Source organism: Gavialis gangeticus, unplaced genomic scaffold, assembly GCF_001723915.1.
Source record: "Gavialis gangeticus isolate Ggan-Ray unplaced genomic scaffold, GavGan_comp1, whole genome shotgun sequence".
In the NCBI taxonomy this organism is placed as follows: domain Eukaryota; kingdom Metazoa; phylum Chordata; order Crocodylia; family Gavialidae; genus Gavialis; species Gavialis gangeticus.
In genome coordinates, this window is record NW_017729029.1 from 10,295,214 (window position 1) to 10,313,651 (window position 18,438).

Sequence of the window (18,438 nt, forward strand, 5' to 3'; positions counted from 1 at the left end):
GTGGGACCGGCCCGCGGGGGCCCGTTTGGAGCTGTGGTCGCGCTGCTCGGCCTCTGCCCCGCGTGTCCGTCTGGGCCGCGCAGGGCGGGGGGCGCCTCCTACTCTCCTGGCGAAGGCTCCGGGCCGCTCGCAACAAGGGGCCAAGGTAACTGTTGGGGCGTGGAGGCTCCTGCCCGATTACGAAGGTGCTGGGCACAGAGGTGGCGGCCGCTAGGGTAGCGCAGCACCGGCCCCTGCGTCCAGTTTGTGGGATAAGAAGGAGCCAGCAAGTGCTGTTTCTGGTGCAATTGATGGTCTGCATTTAAATGGCAGGGCTGCATTTAACTAATGTTTCTTACAATGTAAGTAATAGGCAACAAGTAAATTAACAGACTTTCTGGATATCAGTGGCTCTTCTATAGTCTGTACAACCTTACACACTGCCTAAATTGATGCAGAGGGCATTTGAAATCTGTATGTTCTCTTTTCCAGTTTTATCATTCTTAACATCTCTTCGTTGGGAGGAAGGGGAATGGGAGTTGGCCTTTTTATAGTGCTCTCTAGAAAGATATGTGAGATGTACTAAAATAGTGTACCTAGCACCCAAACTCACCAAACACCCACTCCTACTGCATATCCTAAAATGTGAGAGTTGATGGGATCTCTTCCCAGCTGATGTTGCTTGTGTACAGCCTGTCATCACCCTCCTGGAGGGTTAGCAAACATTGTGTCGGTCAGAGAATGTGTGTCTGATTCAGCATGTTGTATTATAGTTGCATAGTTTCCAGGATTTTCAGTTAGCTGTTAAGTTGATGATATTTTCATTATAAATACTTTCTGCTATAAAATAAAATCTTTGTTCCAGGATAAAACATGCATATTCATGCCAAAAAAAACCCCAGCCGTGTCTACTTTTAATCCCTGTCTCTAGACTTGTGGGACCAATATTTTTTAACTTTTAGGATGCATCCTAGACGATATTTTTCTGCAAATTAAATCTTTGGATGTAATACAGGAACACTGGATTATCATGTCAGTTGCATGTCCTAGAGAGAGAGAAATCCATGTAAGAATATATTTACTAGAGCAGGGCCAGGAAATCAAAAATAGGAACTGTAGAATAGGCACTTTTAGCATTTGGGGGGCTTTTTATTTTTGGGAGGTTGCCTTTTACTTCAGACATTTTCCAAATGCAGCAAAGCCTCTTTCAGAAACCTAAAATGTTATTGCTATGACAGAAACCAGTAAAAGCCATGGTAGTTTAAGCTTTCATCATATGTTGCACGTAGACATTACAATAGTTCACTAAACTGCAATCTGGGAAGAATTAAGAAGAGGTAATAAAGGCTGACCTTTTGGGGGCCAGTGACTTTTAGGTTAGATGGAAGGGAGTGGGGGTTTTTCCCTTGGTAGAAGTATGAAATATTCTATGGGAGTTTTGAGAATTTTTTTAACATCTTTTTAAGGTGAGAAGAGGTAAACCTTTACCCAGCTGTTCTTTATAAGGAGGCTCAAACAATTACTATGTACATCTCTCCAGGGCAATAATACCATTGGCCATGCTCAAAAAGATCCCTCATGTCTGTGTGCAACTTTCTAAGACTAGCTAGTGGGAAGTAGATTTGACTAGCAAATAAACTTGGTCTGTTTGCCCAGTGGTGTCACATTGCCAAACTACATGCCCTTAGGCTGACATTTATTTTCATATTCACAGGAAAGAATGAGGACTCCTACAAGGTATTGGACCTGACAGAATACACCAAGAATCAGTCTTGGTGGCGCAAGCTCTTTGCACCACATTCTGGGTCAAGCGCTGAAAAATATAATGTAGCAACACAGCTGGTGATTGGAGGAGTCACTGGATGGTAAGCTGATGATGTAGGTCAGTTTTGGTTCCAGTAGCAGCAGGGTATCTGTGTAATATGTTTGCATTGGTATGGATGGAAATGGAGTGCTAATCCTCACTGGGTTATATTTGCACATTGGCTGGATATCCCATGGAGTATGGGTATGTATGCTGGGTGGTGAAGGCTTAGCCTTTCAAAAGTGGAGGGAAATTAGATTTGACTGCACATCTTTAGGCATGTTGTTTTCGGTTGTGTTAGTTTTTCCATAGATGTTTTTTTTTTTTAAGGCTTGGTGGAACAATTATGGTCTCCTAATCTGCCCTCTTCCATTTTACAGTCCAGAGAATTTCATGCAATTGTTCACACACATTTTTGAAGCATAAAAATATATTTTTAAAAGATACAGGAAACAAGTATTTTTGGACCTCTCTTATTGAACCAGTTGCATGGCTGGGATAGACCTAGAAAAGCTTTTAGGTATCGCAGTACCCTTCCTCAGGTCTCTGGGAAAGAAGCAGGTTTTGCTTCCGTGGGAAATAAAAGAATAAAACATCATGAGTCCCTCAGAACTGACTGTTTTGTGTAAAAGCCCACATTTCTTCTTTTTCTTCAGTACTAAATTGGCTTTCTTCTTTTTAGGTAAGGAGCTCCTATTAGGAGAAGAACTATATGCAAAGACCAACTACTTATTACCTAAGGGTGGAGCATCTTTGGACAATTATATTAATTATATGGTTGGGGGTATGTAAGTTTATTCTCCTGACATGACCTTTTTTTGATTTGTAGGTGTACTGGCTTCATCTTCCAGAAAGTTGGAAAGCTGGCAGCGACAGCAGTGGGAGGTGGCTTTTTCCTACTTCAGGTAGGCACGAGTGATCAGGATATTGTGAAAACTGTTCCCTCTCTCTTAAGGGAGAGAATGGTTAGGGAACTAGCCTGGACTCAGGAGACATAGCATTAATTATCTGCTTTGCAGGGGAAGTTATAAGTAAGCCAACATACTCAAAAGTAATTAGGCACCTAACTCCCATTGAAACGGGTTATTATAGCACAAGGGTGTTGAAAAAAATACACTGGAGATTGGGAGGTGCTTGGTTACTATGGTAATGAGTTTATATAAGAATCTTATATAAAATGTGATGAATCATAGTGGGTAAGTCTTCTCCCCTCTGAATAGCTGCAGCTGAGTCAGATCCACAGTCCTGTAAAGCTGATGACTCTTTACGTCCATGCTAGCCTCTGGTCTTGCACAAATAATTGTCCCACCATGAGCAATGCCTTCATTTAAATACCAGAGCAGACCTCTCTTCTAGAGTGACTGCAGCAGGAACAGTGTGCTCTGCACTGAGGGTTAGATGAGAGCCATGTTTTATTTAACAGTGACTTCTAGCAAAAGTTGATTAGAGACATAATCCTGTAGCTGGGCTAAATTGGGCTGTCATAAGCTCCTTTTGAGGTTGGAATCCTTTGGAGTCTGGTCAGGACAGAGAGAATCCTCTATTAATTTATTTGAGGAGAAGAGAGAGGAAAATTGCACAGCAGCAAAATTAATCCTTTGTATTTTCTTGGCCTATGCCGCTCTTGGATTTTAAAAATCCTTTTCTCCTAAAGGAGAAGGAAGTGTCCTGTACTGCTCTGCTAGCCTAGCAAAACTACATTACATTAGCCTGCGAGTGACTAGATCCCATCCAACAACTATTCATTTGTTTAATAATAGTATTTGGATCATGTGTTGATTAGTTCCCTTAGATCCACCAGTCTTTATCCCAAAATGTAGATGTCTCCCCAAATACCCTGTTTAAATCAGACCGTATTTCACTGCTAGACTACCATGGCAGATCAAAATACTTGCACGGGAACAACCTATTAATAAACCATAGCCTCCCACAGCAGCAAGAGAGATGGAACATGAAACTTGTAGAGGCTCCAAATATAACAGATATAATAATAGTGAGGATGAGGGAATACAATTGGCTCCAGCTTTATATTGCAGAGGAGACAGGTTGGAAGAACGTGTCTTTAACAGCATGCTCTGCTTAACAATTTCCATTAGAGAACTCTAGCAGGATCTTTCAGCAAGCTATATAAGAGAGTGGGTGGAATTTATGTAATTTTAGGGTTTGATTCTTGTTCAGTTCCTTGTTCTTTTAGCTTATCTGTGTTCTGTCTCCATTGCCGAGTGTTGTAGAAGAGCTTATATATGTAAGAGAGGCAGGATGGTTCCTCCTAGGGTTGTTGAAGGAGCTGCTTTGTTTGGGAAAGGGAGAGGAGGTCAAGAAGTTCTGGGTCAAGTAAGTTTCTTGCCATCCCTCACAAATGTAGATTGCAAACCACAAGGGCTACATCAAAGTGGACTGGAAGCTAGTTGAGCGGGATGTGAACAAAGCCAAGCAGCAGCTGAAATTTCACAGCAGTGGTCACCCACTGATCCCAGAAACTAAAAGCAGAGCTGACGAGGTGAGAACATTTTTTTTCTTAGTTTGTGAGTTTGTGTACATGTCCTCCATCCAGCACAAGGAGAGGGATATTAGTAATAACTTTTGGTGTTCTTGGGATAGATGTGTAGATGAGGTGTTAAGAGTGATTGCACAGTAGTAAGCCTGGGTGGTAAGCAAAGCTGCTAGAGTCTGTGAAACGGCCAAGATGGCTTCCAAACAGGGTTATGACACACAGTACCTGGGAACAAACCCGCAGGCTACAGGTGGAACTCCTGGAATGCGTAGACTGCAGAGAAGGGTCTTCCTAGAGTGATGAAGATAGCTGTGCACATATTACAGAAAGAAGCACATCTAACACTTTAGCCTCCCTCTACCCTCTGACCCAATCTGTGCATAGTGACCCTGTGGAAGATTTTTGTTTATGTACCTCATAATCTTAGATCCTTGTCTGTTTAATTTTGATAAGGCTGTAAACATTTGAAGCAGCTAACCTCTTTGGTCTAACTCAACTGCTAGTCAATATGCCTGGACTATGTTGGAATCTCACCTGTCCATGACTAATAAACAAAGTAGGAAGGACTTCTTTTGAGAGAGGTCATTGCTTCACCTCCCTTGGAAAGTGAGCCCAGCAATAAACAGGGTCACTTGCTATTAATTTTGGCCATTAGTTGAACTAAGTAAAAGTACATGCAGTCTGGTGAAGTGGCATGTAGTGGAGCTACTGGTGGAAGGGAATGGTACTTACCACATGCAAGTGCCTGGCTCTAGCATGCTGTCTGTTCTCCCTCTCTTCTCTGCCCAGGTTATCACGTTTCTGAAGAAGAATGTTATCCTGACTGGAGGGTTTGCTGGTGGATTCCTGCTTGGAATGGCTTCCTAGAAACTGCATACAACTGCCTCAGTGTCCCTTCATGCCCAGCCTCTCCTGCGCTCCTCTCCACTTCCATCTAGGAGAAGAGTGGGTTTTGCCAACTGACTTGGCTTCCTCAGGTCTTACTTCCTCTCCCTGGGCTTCAGCCCCTGCTTCCTGTAACATTGCCACACATTTTCCTCCCTTTTTTTTTCCCCCTTGTGTCTGAGCTCTCTTGATGTAGAGCTCCATTTGGTGCATCTGAACTTGCAGGTAAAAAGCTCATGAACCTCAGTATTAGCTTGTCAGTTTGATTCTTTTCCCCACCCGGCAAACCCCACAACAGATTTCTAGGTCAGGTGCAGTGCCATACGTAGATGACAGTGGGAATCTGAAAGCAGGTGCAAGGACAGACAGCTTTAAACTTCTGTTTCCCAACACTGCTAGCAGTTCTGTATCCTCTGTTCTCTGGTAACTGAAAAGCCGTTGCTTCCAGCTGTAAGGGGACAAAGGAAATGTTGCCTGAAATCATATGCTTGGCTATCCTTGGATGGAAATAGAATTACAAAAGGGTAAGTCAGACTTACCAAAGGGTAAGTTCAGACATGCTCTGAAGTGGGCACCAGTGTTTTTTGGAAAACAGCTGATTCAGTGATAGATGGTGGTTGAGTAAGTATACCTGCTGGCTTGTTTAGAAGTACTCTAGCAGATGGGTTCTTCTGTCTTTGCCCCTTTTTATGCCCTTGCCATTAGACTACTCACAGACGGCTGCTGGGCATCATCTCTGCTGTTGTTTATACTGGAAATGCAGCAGTGGCACTGCAGATGGAAATTCTGAGTGTACGTATAACTGACTTCCTGATCCTTTATCATGGGTTTTGAAAGTCGTTGAGCTTCCTACCATTTATAATGCATTCTCTTTCTTCACTGTCTACTTTATGGCTCAGCTTGTGAACTTGACACCATACAGAATGCCTGAACCATTTTTATGTGACTGCCAAAACCAGCTCCAGCTGCACTGGCACACTTGTGTTGTGGTAGTTACTGTAACATGCACATTGGTCAGATTGACATTTAAGGGACTGCAGCCTCTATCTAGTTGGGGGCATTGTGGAATTACAACTACCTGTAGGTGTACAGGGCACAAGGAACAGGAGCTATCCAGGATATATTGTACTCTTCCAGGATTCCAGTTTTTCAATGTATGCAGCAGCGTTGGTGTCTCAGACTGACTAAAATTGCTCTAAATACGAAACATCGTTTATCTTCCTTTGAGCGCTCTACCTACTGAGAACTGGATAGATGGAGCTTGTGAAAGTATGAACTTTTCAGTTTACCTACCAGCCAGCTGCACTTGGGTGACAGCCACCATAAAACATGGTGATTAGCTCCCTATGGCATGTACATTTACTAAGTAGTATTTGACACATGATCTAATAAATCATAAGAATCTGTGCTTTAAAAAAATCTTGGCTTATATGGTGAGAGATTCATATGTAGTCTTTTTAAACTGAGACTGGAACTGGCACAGATTATGAGAGCTGCTGCTTGGAGCAGATATTCTAGAACAGCCCAGTTTACCTCCCTTTCTGGAGAAGGGGGAGGGGAGGGAAAGGATGCTTGTTTCTTTCTTTCTAAACTAGATACTGGGTTGTGGAAAAGCCAGTCACCATCTCTAAATTGTTGCAAAAATAATTCTGCTTTACTTTAACTCTTTGGTAGCCTCTCCTCCTTCCTGGGCTCTGCTTGATTCTTTCACTGTGCCGGAAACAAGTGTCTAGGTGAAAGTAGTCTCCCTCAGTTCGTTTAATTCCTGCACCTGCAGAACTCCAGCATACCCTGGGTTATAATGTGGCTTGGCTGGGGAAGGTAGGCCTAGTGTTACCAAGGCCTGAATTGATCTCTAACCTACAAGAGAAAAGGAAAAAAGGTGTTAAAAATAACTTGGAGATCCAGTCAGCATTTGCTAGCACTGGGCCTTTGTCTCCCTGCCCCAGTCCCTTTTGAATTGGTAGCCTGGAAGGCAAGCGGCTTGTTGGCTCTGTTCAGATGACAGTGATTAGCTGTTCTGGCTGAGGGTGGGTTACTTATTAAAAACCTGTTCCCACTCGCCATTAAAATCCCAGGAAGTGGTTTGTATGTGTGGTCAGACACTGTTCTGAATGTAGTGTGTGGCACAAAGATGCACTTTATTTGTTATGCTGCAATAACTCTGTTTAGCTAGCTCTTGACCTAGCTGGAAACAGGGTATTTACCCAAAGGAAGGATGCTGGGGGCCCTGAGTGCTCTTTTAGAGCTGTGGTAGCTTGATGACTGCAGTATCATTTTTTTTTTAATGAGAGCACCTGATATATTTAAATTGTTTCTCTCAATCTCTCCACCATAATAAGTTCAGCAACTCAGTTCCATCTGATTAACCTTCCTTGCTTTCCTGATCCAATAGTGTAGATCAGGAGAAACATTCCTTTAGCCAGAGAACAGAGGAGAAATTCCTGCTATGTATCAGCAGCAGGTTAGGAGACATTGGGCACATACTATGTGACAGATAATGTACAGTCAAAAGCTGTAGCCATCACACAGCATAGTGATATAAGTTCACAGTAAATCTTTGTCTGTTAGAGAGCAGGATAAATAGCTGCTGTGTTGGGAAAAGGGCTTCATGTTGATGAATTTATAAAATATGCAATCCAGGGAGCTGCTGTTGCTACAAGAAAATACCTGTACTTCTGCCTGCTGTGCTGGCTAACAAAACTCCTTATTGAGAGACTTCTCTCTTCAAAGCTTTCTCCAAAGACAATGCTGAATAGATGCACATGCACTTGTGCATGCACACATTTTTCCTTTAGAAGGCCCAGTTTTAGGATGATGGCTATAAATTAATCACAACTTCTGACCTGTTTCATCAGCCAACTTATCAGTTGGAAGCTTGGCAGTGAACTTTGTTCATGTGGTTATAAAACCTGAGAAGTCTTGTTTCACTGTCCCCTACTCCAGCTGCTGTCGTGTTCCTCCTCAGGAATGAAAGACCGCTAAATATAGGAAGTAAGTGCTGCTGATGTATTGTGCCAGTCCAAGAAACAAGCACATTCTTATTAGGCCTTAGAGCTATTTCTAGCAGCAACTTCCTGCCTATAGGAATAGCAGCCTTTCAGATGTTATTCTAGGCAAAAAGCTAATAAATCTTACAAGGAATATATTGGGAATCTGTTCTGTCTTGGAGTCCCTTAAAAATAGCTGCTGTTTGACTGCAGTATTATGTATTGCTGCCGTGAAACAAAGCAGCTAGGAGAGGGAGCTAAAACTTTAACTTCTCAAAACTGCTGGAGGGGATCTCAGAAGCAATCAAAGGGAGGAAACCATATTGACCTTTGATCTGAACAAGTGACTTGGAGCAAGACCAGGGATATCAGAGTTTGACACGAGGAGTTTAATTATTACCGTGAGAGTGTAAAACTTCCAGACTGGAATTTCCAGGTTACGTGTCACTACATTGTGCGTCAGGAATGGAAGGTTTGTCTCTCTTTATTTCAGATGTATGAATCTAGCATGGAACTTTTTTGGATCGTGTTGCGGGTGCCAAAATGAAATCCAACTCTGTTTTGTTTCGACTAAGCACCAATTCCAGTAAGTTATAGTTTAAGAATGTATTAGTCTTTAAAAAATTTTTGTATATCATCTGTAAATGCTTGTTGAAGTGATATTTTATTAAACTGTTTTGCTCTAATTATTAGTGTGGGGTCTGTTCACTTCTTGGGAACAAAAATCTTTTCCATGCCCTGCACTGCAGATGCTCTCTCACTAGTAACCTAAGGGAGAGCAGCTAAGGAACATCAGTATTTTGGAGGGTCTGTAGCGGGTGAGAGGAGAGACGTAAGAAAGACATAAGTAGGAGTGAATATCTATTGAGGGCTGAACATGGAGTCCTCAGCTGTGTGCTAAATGTAGCTAGTTCAGTTGGCCTTGCACACAACACTGCCCTATGTTGCGGGTTCCAGTCACTAGGCAATTGTGTGGGGGATTTAACTCCCTCTAACTGGTAGAGGGAGTTCTTCCAAATATCTTCTGCTCCATCCCCAAGCTCCTAACAAATGTCAGCTAGCTTCCCTCCGGAAGGGTGGCAGTCTGAGAGTTCCATACAGCCACCTAAGGGAGTCCTTTGAATTCAAACATTTCTTTCTGGCTGGGTAGATCTGGACATTAAAGGTTCATTGCCTTAACAAATCTGGTCTCCTCTCTACCTTCATGTTGATCCTCATTCAGGCAGACAGTTGCTTACATGCTGAGATAGTGCCAAAGGTTCTGTCTTGTTTGCCTCCAAGATAAGAAATCGGAGACCCCTCTGTAAGCTTGCTCAGAGCCTCCCCACTAAACAGTTGTTGCACAGTGCCCTGGAGAACAAACAGAAGTGGGCACAAGAGAAAGTGACTTGTCCTGAAGACTCTGTAGCGGGCATAATGCAAGCAGAGTCCTACCTGTAAAAGCATTTCAGACAACTGCGCGCACCACGTCTATCCTCCGACTGGGAAACAGAACAGATACGAGTTTCCAGTGAGCAGGTTCAATGCTACTTGATTACATCATTTCTCCTGTTCTTGACCAAAAACAGAAAACTTGAACTGGATTTCTGCTGTGAGCAGTTGAGCATTGATTCTAATCACAAGCTCTGCCTATAACATCACCAAAGAGCTTCCATTAAAAACCAGTATTCAATTCTGAATTGTGAAGGTGACCCAACCTGCTGTCATCATAAGCTACCGTTATATTCTAATCTAAACAACAAAGAATGCTTAAAACAAGGGCTTGGCTTGCTCCAGGAATTTATTTTGTATTGTGGCATTGTTTGTAGTGAATACAAAGAGATCTGCCTCTTTCACACTTTGATACACCCGTGTTATATCCACAAGTAGAAAGAACAATAAACAGGTCATATATAACTTAGATTTTATATTCAAGTCATACTGGATCGCAGCACTTAAGTGCCTGCAAGCAGGATGCTGCTACACCCTCACTTTTAGGTGCTAGGCCTCAACAGAGGAATCCAAAACCCTGAGTTAAATGCTTAGGCTTTCTGTACAGCAAAAGTGGAGCAGCAGGTGCCTCAGAGCAGCAATGATACTTAGAGTTAGCCTTGAATTCTTTGCTGCACGGTGGCCCAGCTCCAACAGGAGGAGTGGAGAATACCAATACGCTCACCCAGAATAATCAAGAACCTTGTAGTTAATGACTCCCCTGGGAAGTGGGAGATGTGGGCTTGAACCCCTTACACTACACCTGGGTGTCCCACCTCCTGCCCAACAACCTTCAACATGAGGATGTATAAGAAGTGGGCACAGCTGTCTTTCTGCCATATCTTAAAAGTGCCCCAAACTGCACATTATAGGGATCCCAAACCTGTCAGTATTAGCTGTGCTAACAACTATTGGATCAAAACCCTACCGAGGCTCAGATGAAGAAGTGCTTAGTCCCCAGCTTCTGAACAAGCATGGGTGGGAGATGGACATTGAGTGGCTCAGATTTAGACATTTCTGGGCATGCACAGAAGCAGAACTCTAGTGCCCAGGAACTTTGCTGTCAAACAGAAGAAGGGCTCCTGATTTGATGTAGCATTCTGATTTTTGGATTTAGGCACCCCAGTTCTACCCAAATCCTTTATTGGACTGTATGATGGAATTTGGGGAAGAGGGGTTCTGCAGTCACTGCAATTCATTGCATATTGCACTGCTTAAGAGGTGTTTGTTCAGTGATGATGTGTTTTACACTCAGCTATCTACAGTCCACTTTCTACCAACTCTCCTGTTTTCTATAAAGTGACTATTGCTTTTTTTAAAAAAATCCCTAGTCTTGTAACAATCCCTGAAATAACATGTTTCTGCAACATCCTTACTGTCATGCAAAGTTGTGCAATGTGATCCAAAAAGTAATTAACATCCCATTTAATAATGCGGGCATTGAGGCACATAGGTGAAGTGACTTATGGGCACATGCAGGGATCATGTCAGACCTAGGAAGAAAACCCAGATCTGATTCCCATACTTGACCTTAAATCACCTAAAAAAAAGTAATTGTCCTCTAGACACTACTATCCAGCCTTTTTTTTTCTGCTTGAAGATGGACTTGTTTTATGCAGCACATTTAACCAATGCTTTTGAAGTTATTTTGCGGACATCCGATGGCAAAACCCTGGCTGAGGTTTAGATTTCATTCTCTCTTTGATGATGGAATACAGTATATTAAGCATAAAAATAATCAGTTTTCACACACATACAATGCTCTCTAAAATAACACAGTTGATACATTGGTCCAGAAGGTGGAGAACCTTTTAAATAAGCTATGGCATATTGCATTTTACTTGTTTCTGCACAGCATGTTTTATTCTGTGGCTGGCTCTTATTTCCTTATAAATCTGGAGAAAGCATTATCAGCTGTATTCCTTGAAGTAGCTTCCACTCCAGCCTCAACAAACATCATTTAGCTTGGAAGGTTTATTTGTATTTGTCACTCGCAGGACCATGCACCATAGCCTGCCAGAGATGGAGCTGCAGTTTTTCACTGCTGTGCTGTGTGAATTCCATCTGAAGCCACTTTCAATTTCTCCCCCTCTCTTTCCTCTTTCTCAAACCCTGAACAGCAGATGGATCTGCCTTTGGGGTACCGGGCGCAGCACCTTCGCATCTCTTGGAGCACAGCCTCGCATTTAGATGCCACATAGTTGTTGGCTGAAAAATAAGAGAAGGGAGATGCTGATCCTACCCTAGGCCACAAACCACCCATATGGGGGCCATCTCACCCAGTCATTAAGTTCTTTCTCCCTGTGGATCGCTGCTTCTGAGCTACATTATCTTGTGGCTGTTTTCCCACATGGTTCCCACACCTGTTCTGCCACAGTCAATACTGCTTGGTCATATGTAAAAAGAGAAGGTGAAAATAGCTTGCTTCAGAGAAGGGAAATACAGATGATTATACATGCTATCCCTTAGTGTTGCATCTATCACTTATATAAGTAGCTGGAGAACTTCACACTTATTAGCATAAGCCTGCCCCTCCTCCCTGCTCCCTTTTGCTGGCCTTGCACTTGGACATTTTGACCCATGAGTCTTTTCCACATTCCTTTGGAGCATCACCTGTAAATGCTGTGAGCATAAACATCATAAACATCAGACAGAGACTATGACACAAGTGAAGAGATGCTTGGCTTGTTTCAGTCAAATTAGTTCAAAAAGCCACTTTGAAAACTCTGAAAGGGACCCAGTCTCGGCACTCTCCAGCAAGAAGTCCTGCTCACCCCACATGAAAGCTTTTCTCAGAGCACCATCAATAAGATCCAAGGTGCCTAGTGGTTACCTACCTTCTTTGTTCAAGCACAGATACAGCTCTTGGATCATATGTAGTACCTATGTGCAGGCACGCGGACCTCTACTTCCTTTCCAGTTTGCCGGATCTCAGACTACAAGAAACATTGCCAGCTGTGGCTTTCATGGAAGCCATAATGCCCCAGTGTTGAGCAATCACAACCTCAGCAGAAGTTTATCCAATACCACCTTTTCTCTTTACATCCCTTGGCAGCACAGCTATTTGATACTGTAACATCCCATGGTACTTTACAAGGCAGGCTGCCCACATCAGTGAAAACTGTGTCACAATTCCCTGCATAACTAAGCAGATCTTGCCATCAGTGGGACACTGATGCTACTACTAACAACTTCCCTACTTGCAGGAGGCATACCAGGCCAGGGGACTCAGTGACCCCTCAGGGTTCCTTTCATTTGCCTTCAAAGATCTGAGGTAGCCAGTGATAAAAGGTTTTTAAAACCTAAAAAGAAAAAACAGTGACCCAGTATGGGAGAGACAAGGTCAACATTGGAGAGTCCAAAATAAGTCCTCAAAAACTTTCTGGTACAAAAGCAAGCCACTCATGTATGACTTCTGTGGTATGAATTCCTGGACTGGGTTTATAAGCAAAATATAATACAAAGAACAGAAGTACCCAGTGAGGAGGTAGAGGGACATGGAGATGCTTCTGCATTTTGTACCACTTGAAACTACCGAATGTTGCCAAGGTAACCCAGCTGATGAGAGCAGTCATCTCCTCACCACTCTTGTCACAGGGCGAACTGACAAGATGAGACCAGTTCTCTGATGCATCCTTTTATGAGGGAGCATCCCTTCCAGCTTCTCTAGAAGGGGTCTTGCCCAGTTTGTTCTTGTTCACATCTATGGCTCTCTCAGGCTTTGGGAAAGCAAGAAGACCAGTGAGTCCCAATGAGCTCAAAATACCTACAGCTCAGTATCACCTGCCAGTAAACAACCTCCCTATAAGGGAAGGATGTCAGCCTGTGGTCCTCTGCAACTGTTCATTGGGAAGAAAGTTAAATTTCCTTATGTCTTCATCTGGATTTCCAAGATGCTCCACCAGTGACACATTTTACTGCTGCTTTTACTGCATGCTCTACAGCTATTTCTACGTAATACAAGCAACCATAGATTTTGGACTTGCTTCTTAACCCATTTTCACCTAGCATGAAGAATGTGTCAAATCCCCCATTTGACCAGATTTGTACACCAAGCCAAGGATTGGCAGTTTGGAATGCCTCAAGCAGCGCTGTGAAAATTATACTCATGGCAGCTAGGGAGTCAAACAGTACTTTACGGCAACAGTTAACACCAAGAGACTTCTGGACATGGCCACATAGCCCCTCAACAAAGCCAAGAGGGAGACAGTGAAACAGTTATGTACACACAAAGTACCTGGAACACACGTGGGTTTGAAAATAAATTAAGTGGAGGTTAAGGGTACTTGAATGGTTTTGTTGCCTCAGGCACTGCTACTCTTCACAGCTTTCACAACTTGAGGGACAGTCTGACAAACACCTACCACAAACCGAGCACTGACTGGGCTCTTACTGGTTTTGATTCTCTGCTTTTGCCTACACCTTCTACCAATGAGAATGAGATTTTTTATTGCCAATGTTTTTTGAATAACCACTAGAGGTCAGTATCATCTCCAGCATAGCCTCAACCTAACCTTAAGAGACTTGGAACATTAGTTTTGCAGTTGTTAGTGTAAAGTAGCAGGAACTGCAAAGCCATCCCTGTACTTGAATCTCCACCCTAAGACTCACTTACAAGAGCAACCTCATAGTTGACAGAACCAAGTTTTTCATTCAGTACAGACACCCTTAATCTACCTTCCAGCTGTAGCTACAAGGTAACCATTACCAGGCTGGGCCAGATTTTTTTTCAGTAGTGGCACTCTGACATTCCTGAAGCACATAGTAAAGCAAACTTAATCACAGTGGGGACAGACCTTAATACACGCTTGTTATTTTCAATAAAAGCTCAGAACACTCTTCATAAGGATAACATGAATGGCCATAGATTAAGGTCTTTTCTTGTTACCAAACCATCCAGGCACAGGAAGAATAATTTATTTGACCTCTTCAAGGTCTTTTAGCAAGTCAATGGGCTTTTTTTGTGCTTTGTGAGAGTAATACACCCATCCCAAACTCATGCTAAGACAAGTTCATACTACCACATCATATGTTCTTTCTATCTCCACTTTGTATAGGTACCTTCACATGTGGAGAACCTCTATTGTTATAAACACTGTTTTCAATTTGCGGCATCTCCATACATAAAATCAAATGTAATAAAAGGTATTCAAAGTTAATATCTTAACTACATTTCATTTTCAGCTAGGTCATGGTATTGTTTTTTGATTTCTCCATCTTGGTAAGAAAAAAAATGGGGTTACATTTTTTAAAAAAAGGGGAAAAAATGACATCAAAAGGACAAAATTACACATGGTACCTTGCAAGCATTTCTGTATTTCACAGGCTTGTTTCTGGCAAGGATCCTTCTGGGGCATTTCCAGAGAACTAAAATGATAGGAAAATGTTACTGTAGAAAGAGTAGGGGGCTAAGGCTTTCTCTATAGGGTGGGCAAGTTACTGTCTGAGTCTAGGACTCTCTGGAGCTTCTTTTCCCTGCCTGTATACCACTGTAGACAGCTGGATGGGCCTCAGTTCAGAGCCAGTCTATTGCAGCCTCGCAGCCACTGCAGAGATACACAAAGAATCCTTCACCCTCACAATCTCTGCACAGTCTCTTCACAGCACTCCTGTCCCTCAGATGCCCAGGGAGTAATAATATTTTAAACATGCTTTCAGTACTGGAGTATCATTGTGAATACCTAACATTAGCCAAGGAAGGAAAAGGGGACAATGAGATCTTGAAGATTTAATCTTGGAAAACATGAACATCTTTTCCTTTTTTTTTTTTACTGATCAGAACTAGGAGTAGGGTTTTTTTTATTTTCTTTTTGGGGGAGGGATGGAGGAAGGTTTCCCCACATTTTGAAAATACTGAATACATGCCGAATCAGATTCTGAAGGCAGATTCTAATGCAGGAGTGGCTAACCAGTGACACAGATGCTATAAATGGCATGAGCCACCAGTGTGTGTGGCACACAGCAGACTGGAGAGGGAACACAGGGTCAGATCAGGCACAAAGCAGAAAGCCAAGCAACAGATCAGGCAGGGAGTACAGGGCAGAAAGCACAGCAGGCAGGGAAAGTGGATCAGAGTGGCACTCAGAGAGGGTGCAGGGCTTACCTTGTAGCACACCTGCCAAAAAAGTTGGACCCCACAAATCTAATAAATGTGCCTGTTTTTTTAAATAGTTCATTGCTTTTAGACCCTATTATGCTAATACATTTCTTTAAGTACTATCATTTCTGAGATGGTCTGCACAGCTAGTATTTGTCCTACCACTGGATCTGGAGAAGGAATTTAAAAAATAAAAGCAGTTTGTGTAGGTCCTGTAAGAACAACACAATTTTTAGAAAGAATCTTGGAGATGAAAGCTATCTACCAACCCTTCCCCTCCCACCCCTCCCCCACCAAAAGACCAAACCACTCCTCCAACCCCTTTCAGGCAGGATTTTAGACACCCAATGTGACCTTTCTGCAGCAAGACCCCTTGAGTCCTAATCTTCCTAGAGATCAAAAAAGAAGCAGAGCTGGGTCAGATTTATTAGTTTGAGAGACCACATCTATGGAAAACACAGATGCTGTGGAAAGTAGCATTGGGGGCCTCAATTTTCCTTCTGAGCCAGAGCTTAGTCAACAGGCCTGTACAGGACTAGGGGATGGTGTGGTGCTAGAGGTGCTGCTTCCCAAGTATGACATCAAGACACAATTCTTACCACTCATGGTCATAAATTAGCCTATTGCACGGTTCAAAGCAACTGGGGCATTATCCCAACATCCTGGCCAAACTCCAGCTGAGGGAATTGCATTCTGCCTACCTAAAGCTCCCCCTGTAGTTCCACAATCTTCTTCTTCACTGCCTGTTCTAAGATCTTGTGTGGTGTTGCTGTATGTTGTTAAACAGCTTCCACCTCAGAGGTGGCTGCAGTTCAGTGATGGGAGAACCATATATTGTATAAAACATACAAGAGCATCTTCCTAGAGTAACCACTCCTGAAAGACAAAAATCAATATTAAAGAACTAGCACACACGGGGAGGAAGAGTAAGAAAGAATGGAAATCTCAAATACTTACCAGATTAATCACCAGGCATAAGTCTAAGCAGCAGCTCTTCAACTCCCCCAATCTGGAACCAACCAGGAAAAGTTCAATGCATATAAACCACTGTAACCAAGAGTAATACAGTGCAATGAAATATTTATAAGAACACTTTCCCTTGTCCTAGCATCTTCCCTTAAGAACCTCATATCACTTCCCGAACTTGAATAACTAAGCTTTCAGTTTTGCCACCATCCTTACCATTAGATGGTGCTCTATCTCCCAAATGCGAGAGTTACTATCCCTGTACTGCTCACTCAGGGACAGCTGCCACATATGAGGCAGCTGGGATGGGGGGAGCTGGCTGGGCCGCAGTGCCTCACCCAGGGGAACCTGAACTCTTCGGATCCGGGCCCTCAGCGTACCCTCTTCCTAGGGGAAAGTACACAAAACAAAAGCGGGCAGTTATTAGTAATCCAGTAATGGCATCTACCACAACAAAGGTACGGTCACTGGGAAGCTTGAAAGACACTTGCCTCTGCCACAGCCACAAGCCATGTTTTTCGGCGTTCATCGCAGTAAACGCCTACCCGTCGCACCCACAGACGGATGGGCGGAGCACCGGCATCCCCTCCTTCTGCCATTCCCTCACTTGTGTTATGATGCTGCTGCTAGACATGCATCAACACGCAGGGCACATGCATGGTCTCCTCAACCTCAACTCTGAATAAATTCATGGAGCAAATGTTAGGCCCGAAAGCTCCCTCGGCTCAGCAGCACTGCCATGGGGCATCTGGCTTAGAAATGAGTTGCTATGCGCTGCAATATCTCCCACTATGCCACTGCAAGAAGCTAGCACTTTGGGGTAGACATGCTATATGCTATTTGTAAGACACTTGGGCATCCATGAGGACAAGGGGTATAATACGAACACCAGTAAAATTCCTCAGGAACTGCTCTGCTTATTCCATTAATGGTTCTCATTAAGAAACAATCTGTTAAAAAAAGGTTATTTATAAAAATGCCTTAAAACAAGACTTCAGGGGCCAATTATGCTCTAGCTCAGTGGTTCTTAACCTCAAGGCACCCCTTGAAAAATGCCAGCTTAGTTTTTACTCGTTTTTCAACTACAGAAATAAATAGAGCAATTCAGTTGCAAAGAACTCAAAAAGACCACAGCAGATCAGAAATGTTTTTAACACTATGGATTCTTCTTTGAAATCTCCAGGTTCATCTTGTGAATCGTATCTGCACACCTAGCAATGCTAACATTGTGTGGCAGCCTGCAACAACCCTGAAAGGATCTAAAGGCAGCCCCAGCACCCTGGTTTAGAATCACTGCTCTAGCTCCTAAAAGCAACATGGGGGAAAAAAAAAATCAACAGATGAAATTAACTTAGAATCAAAAGTTATCCCCAAAATAAATTCCGTTGCTGAAACATAAGACTCTACAAGTTTGATTTTGTCGTATTTGATCCTCTTGGTGCTGCCTTTTGTTCCCTCAGCTAATCTCTTTTAAAGGCTGCGATAATTTTCCATTCACATGCAAGCTTATCAATTGCTTTTACTACTTTGTATGTGAGCTCTCAGCCTCTAATTACAGGTCTTTGATCTCAGTAAGGGCAAAGGAATTCTAAATCCTTAAGTGGCTTTTCCTATTAGGTTGTGAGTGACAGTCTACTCTATTTACTCATGTGAGAACTGCATTTGTGTCACTGTCAGTTCCCCCCCCACCCATCTGAAAAAGAGCATACCCCACTGTGATGGCTGCACCGGCATTTCTAAAGAAACAGATTCA

At 42.9% G+C, this 18,438-nt stretch overlaps 3 protein-coding genes across 4 annotated transcripts in view; 1 reads left to right on the plus strand and 2 right to left on the minus strand.

Moving 5' to 3' along the window:
- Window positions 1-8,838, plus strand: part of FUNDC2 (FUN14 domain containing 2) — a 12,197-nt gene extending 3,359 nt beyond the window's left edge. The window contains exons 2-5 of the mRNA XM_019521005.1: window positions 1,605-1,844; window positions 2,613-2,688; window positions 4,149-4,283; window positions 5,067-8,838. Of these exons, the coding sequence (XP_019376550.1) occupies window positions 1,605-1,844; window positions 2,613-2,688; window positions 4,149-4,283; window positions 5,067-5,144 (529 nt within the window). The 3' untranslated portion in view covers window positions 5,145-8,838. The remainder of the gene's footprint in view (window positions 1-1,604; window positions 1,845-2,612; window positions 2,689-4,148; window positions 4,284-5,066) is intronic.
- Window positions 8,839-9,914: 1,076 nt separating this feature from the next.
- On the minus strand, window positions 9,915-16,510 carry CMC4 (C-X9-C motif containing 4). Its single transcript, XM_019521228.1, has 3 exons — window positions 16,421-16,510; window positions 14,922-14,989; window positions 9,915-11,830 (listed from the first exon to the last, which is right to left on the minus strand). The coding sequence occupies exons 2-3, from the start codon at window positions 14,977-14,979 to the stop codon at window positions 11,661-11,663; spliced, it is 228 nt and encodes a 75-aa protein (XP_019376773.1). The 5' UTR covers window positions 14,980-14,989; window positions 16,421-16,510; the 3' UTR covers window positions 9,915-11,660.
- MTCP1 (mature T-cell proliferation 1) lies at window positions 14,949-17,811 on the minus strand. 2 transcript variants are annotated; one of them, XM_019521225.1, is made up of 4 exons: window positions 17,177-17,811; window positions 16,902-17,072; window positions 16,677-16,728; window positions 14,949-14,989 (listed from the first exon to the last, which is right to left on the minus strand). In XM_019521225.1, exons 1-3 carry the CDS (start codon window positions 17,282-17,284, stop codon window positions 16,681-16,683), a joined length of 327 nt encoding a protein of 108 aa, XP_019376770.1. In that variant the 5' UTR covers window positions 17,285-17,811; the 3' UTR covers window positions 14,949-14,989; window positions 16,677-16,680. The 2 variants fall into 2 exon arrangements, with proteins under 2 accessions (XP_019376770.1, XP_019376769.1); XM_019521224.1 differs by lacking the exon at window positions 14,949-14,989 and adding an exon at window positions 16,503-16,595 and having other exon boundaries at window positions 17,177-17,807.
- Between the last annotated feature and the right edge of the window lie 627 nt (window positions 17,812-18,438).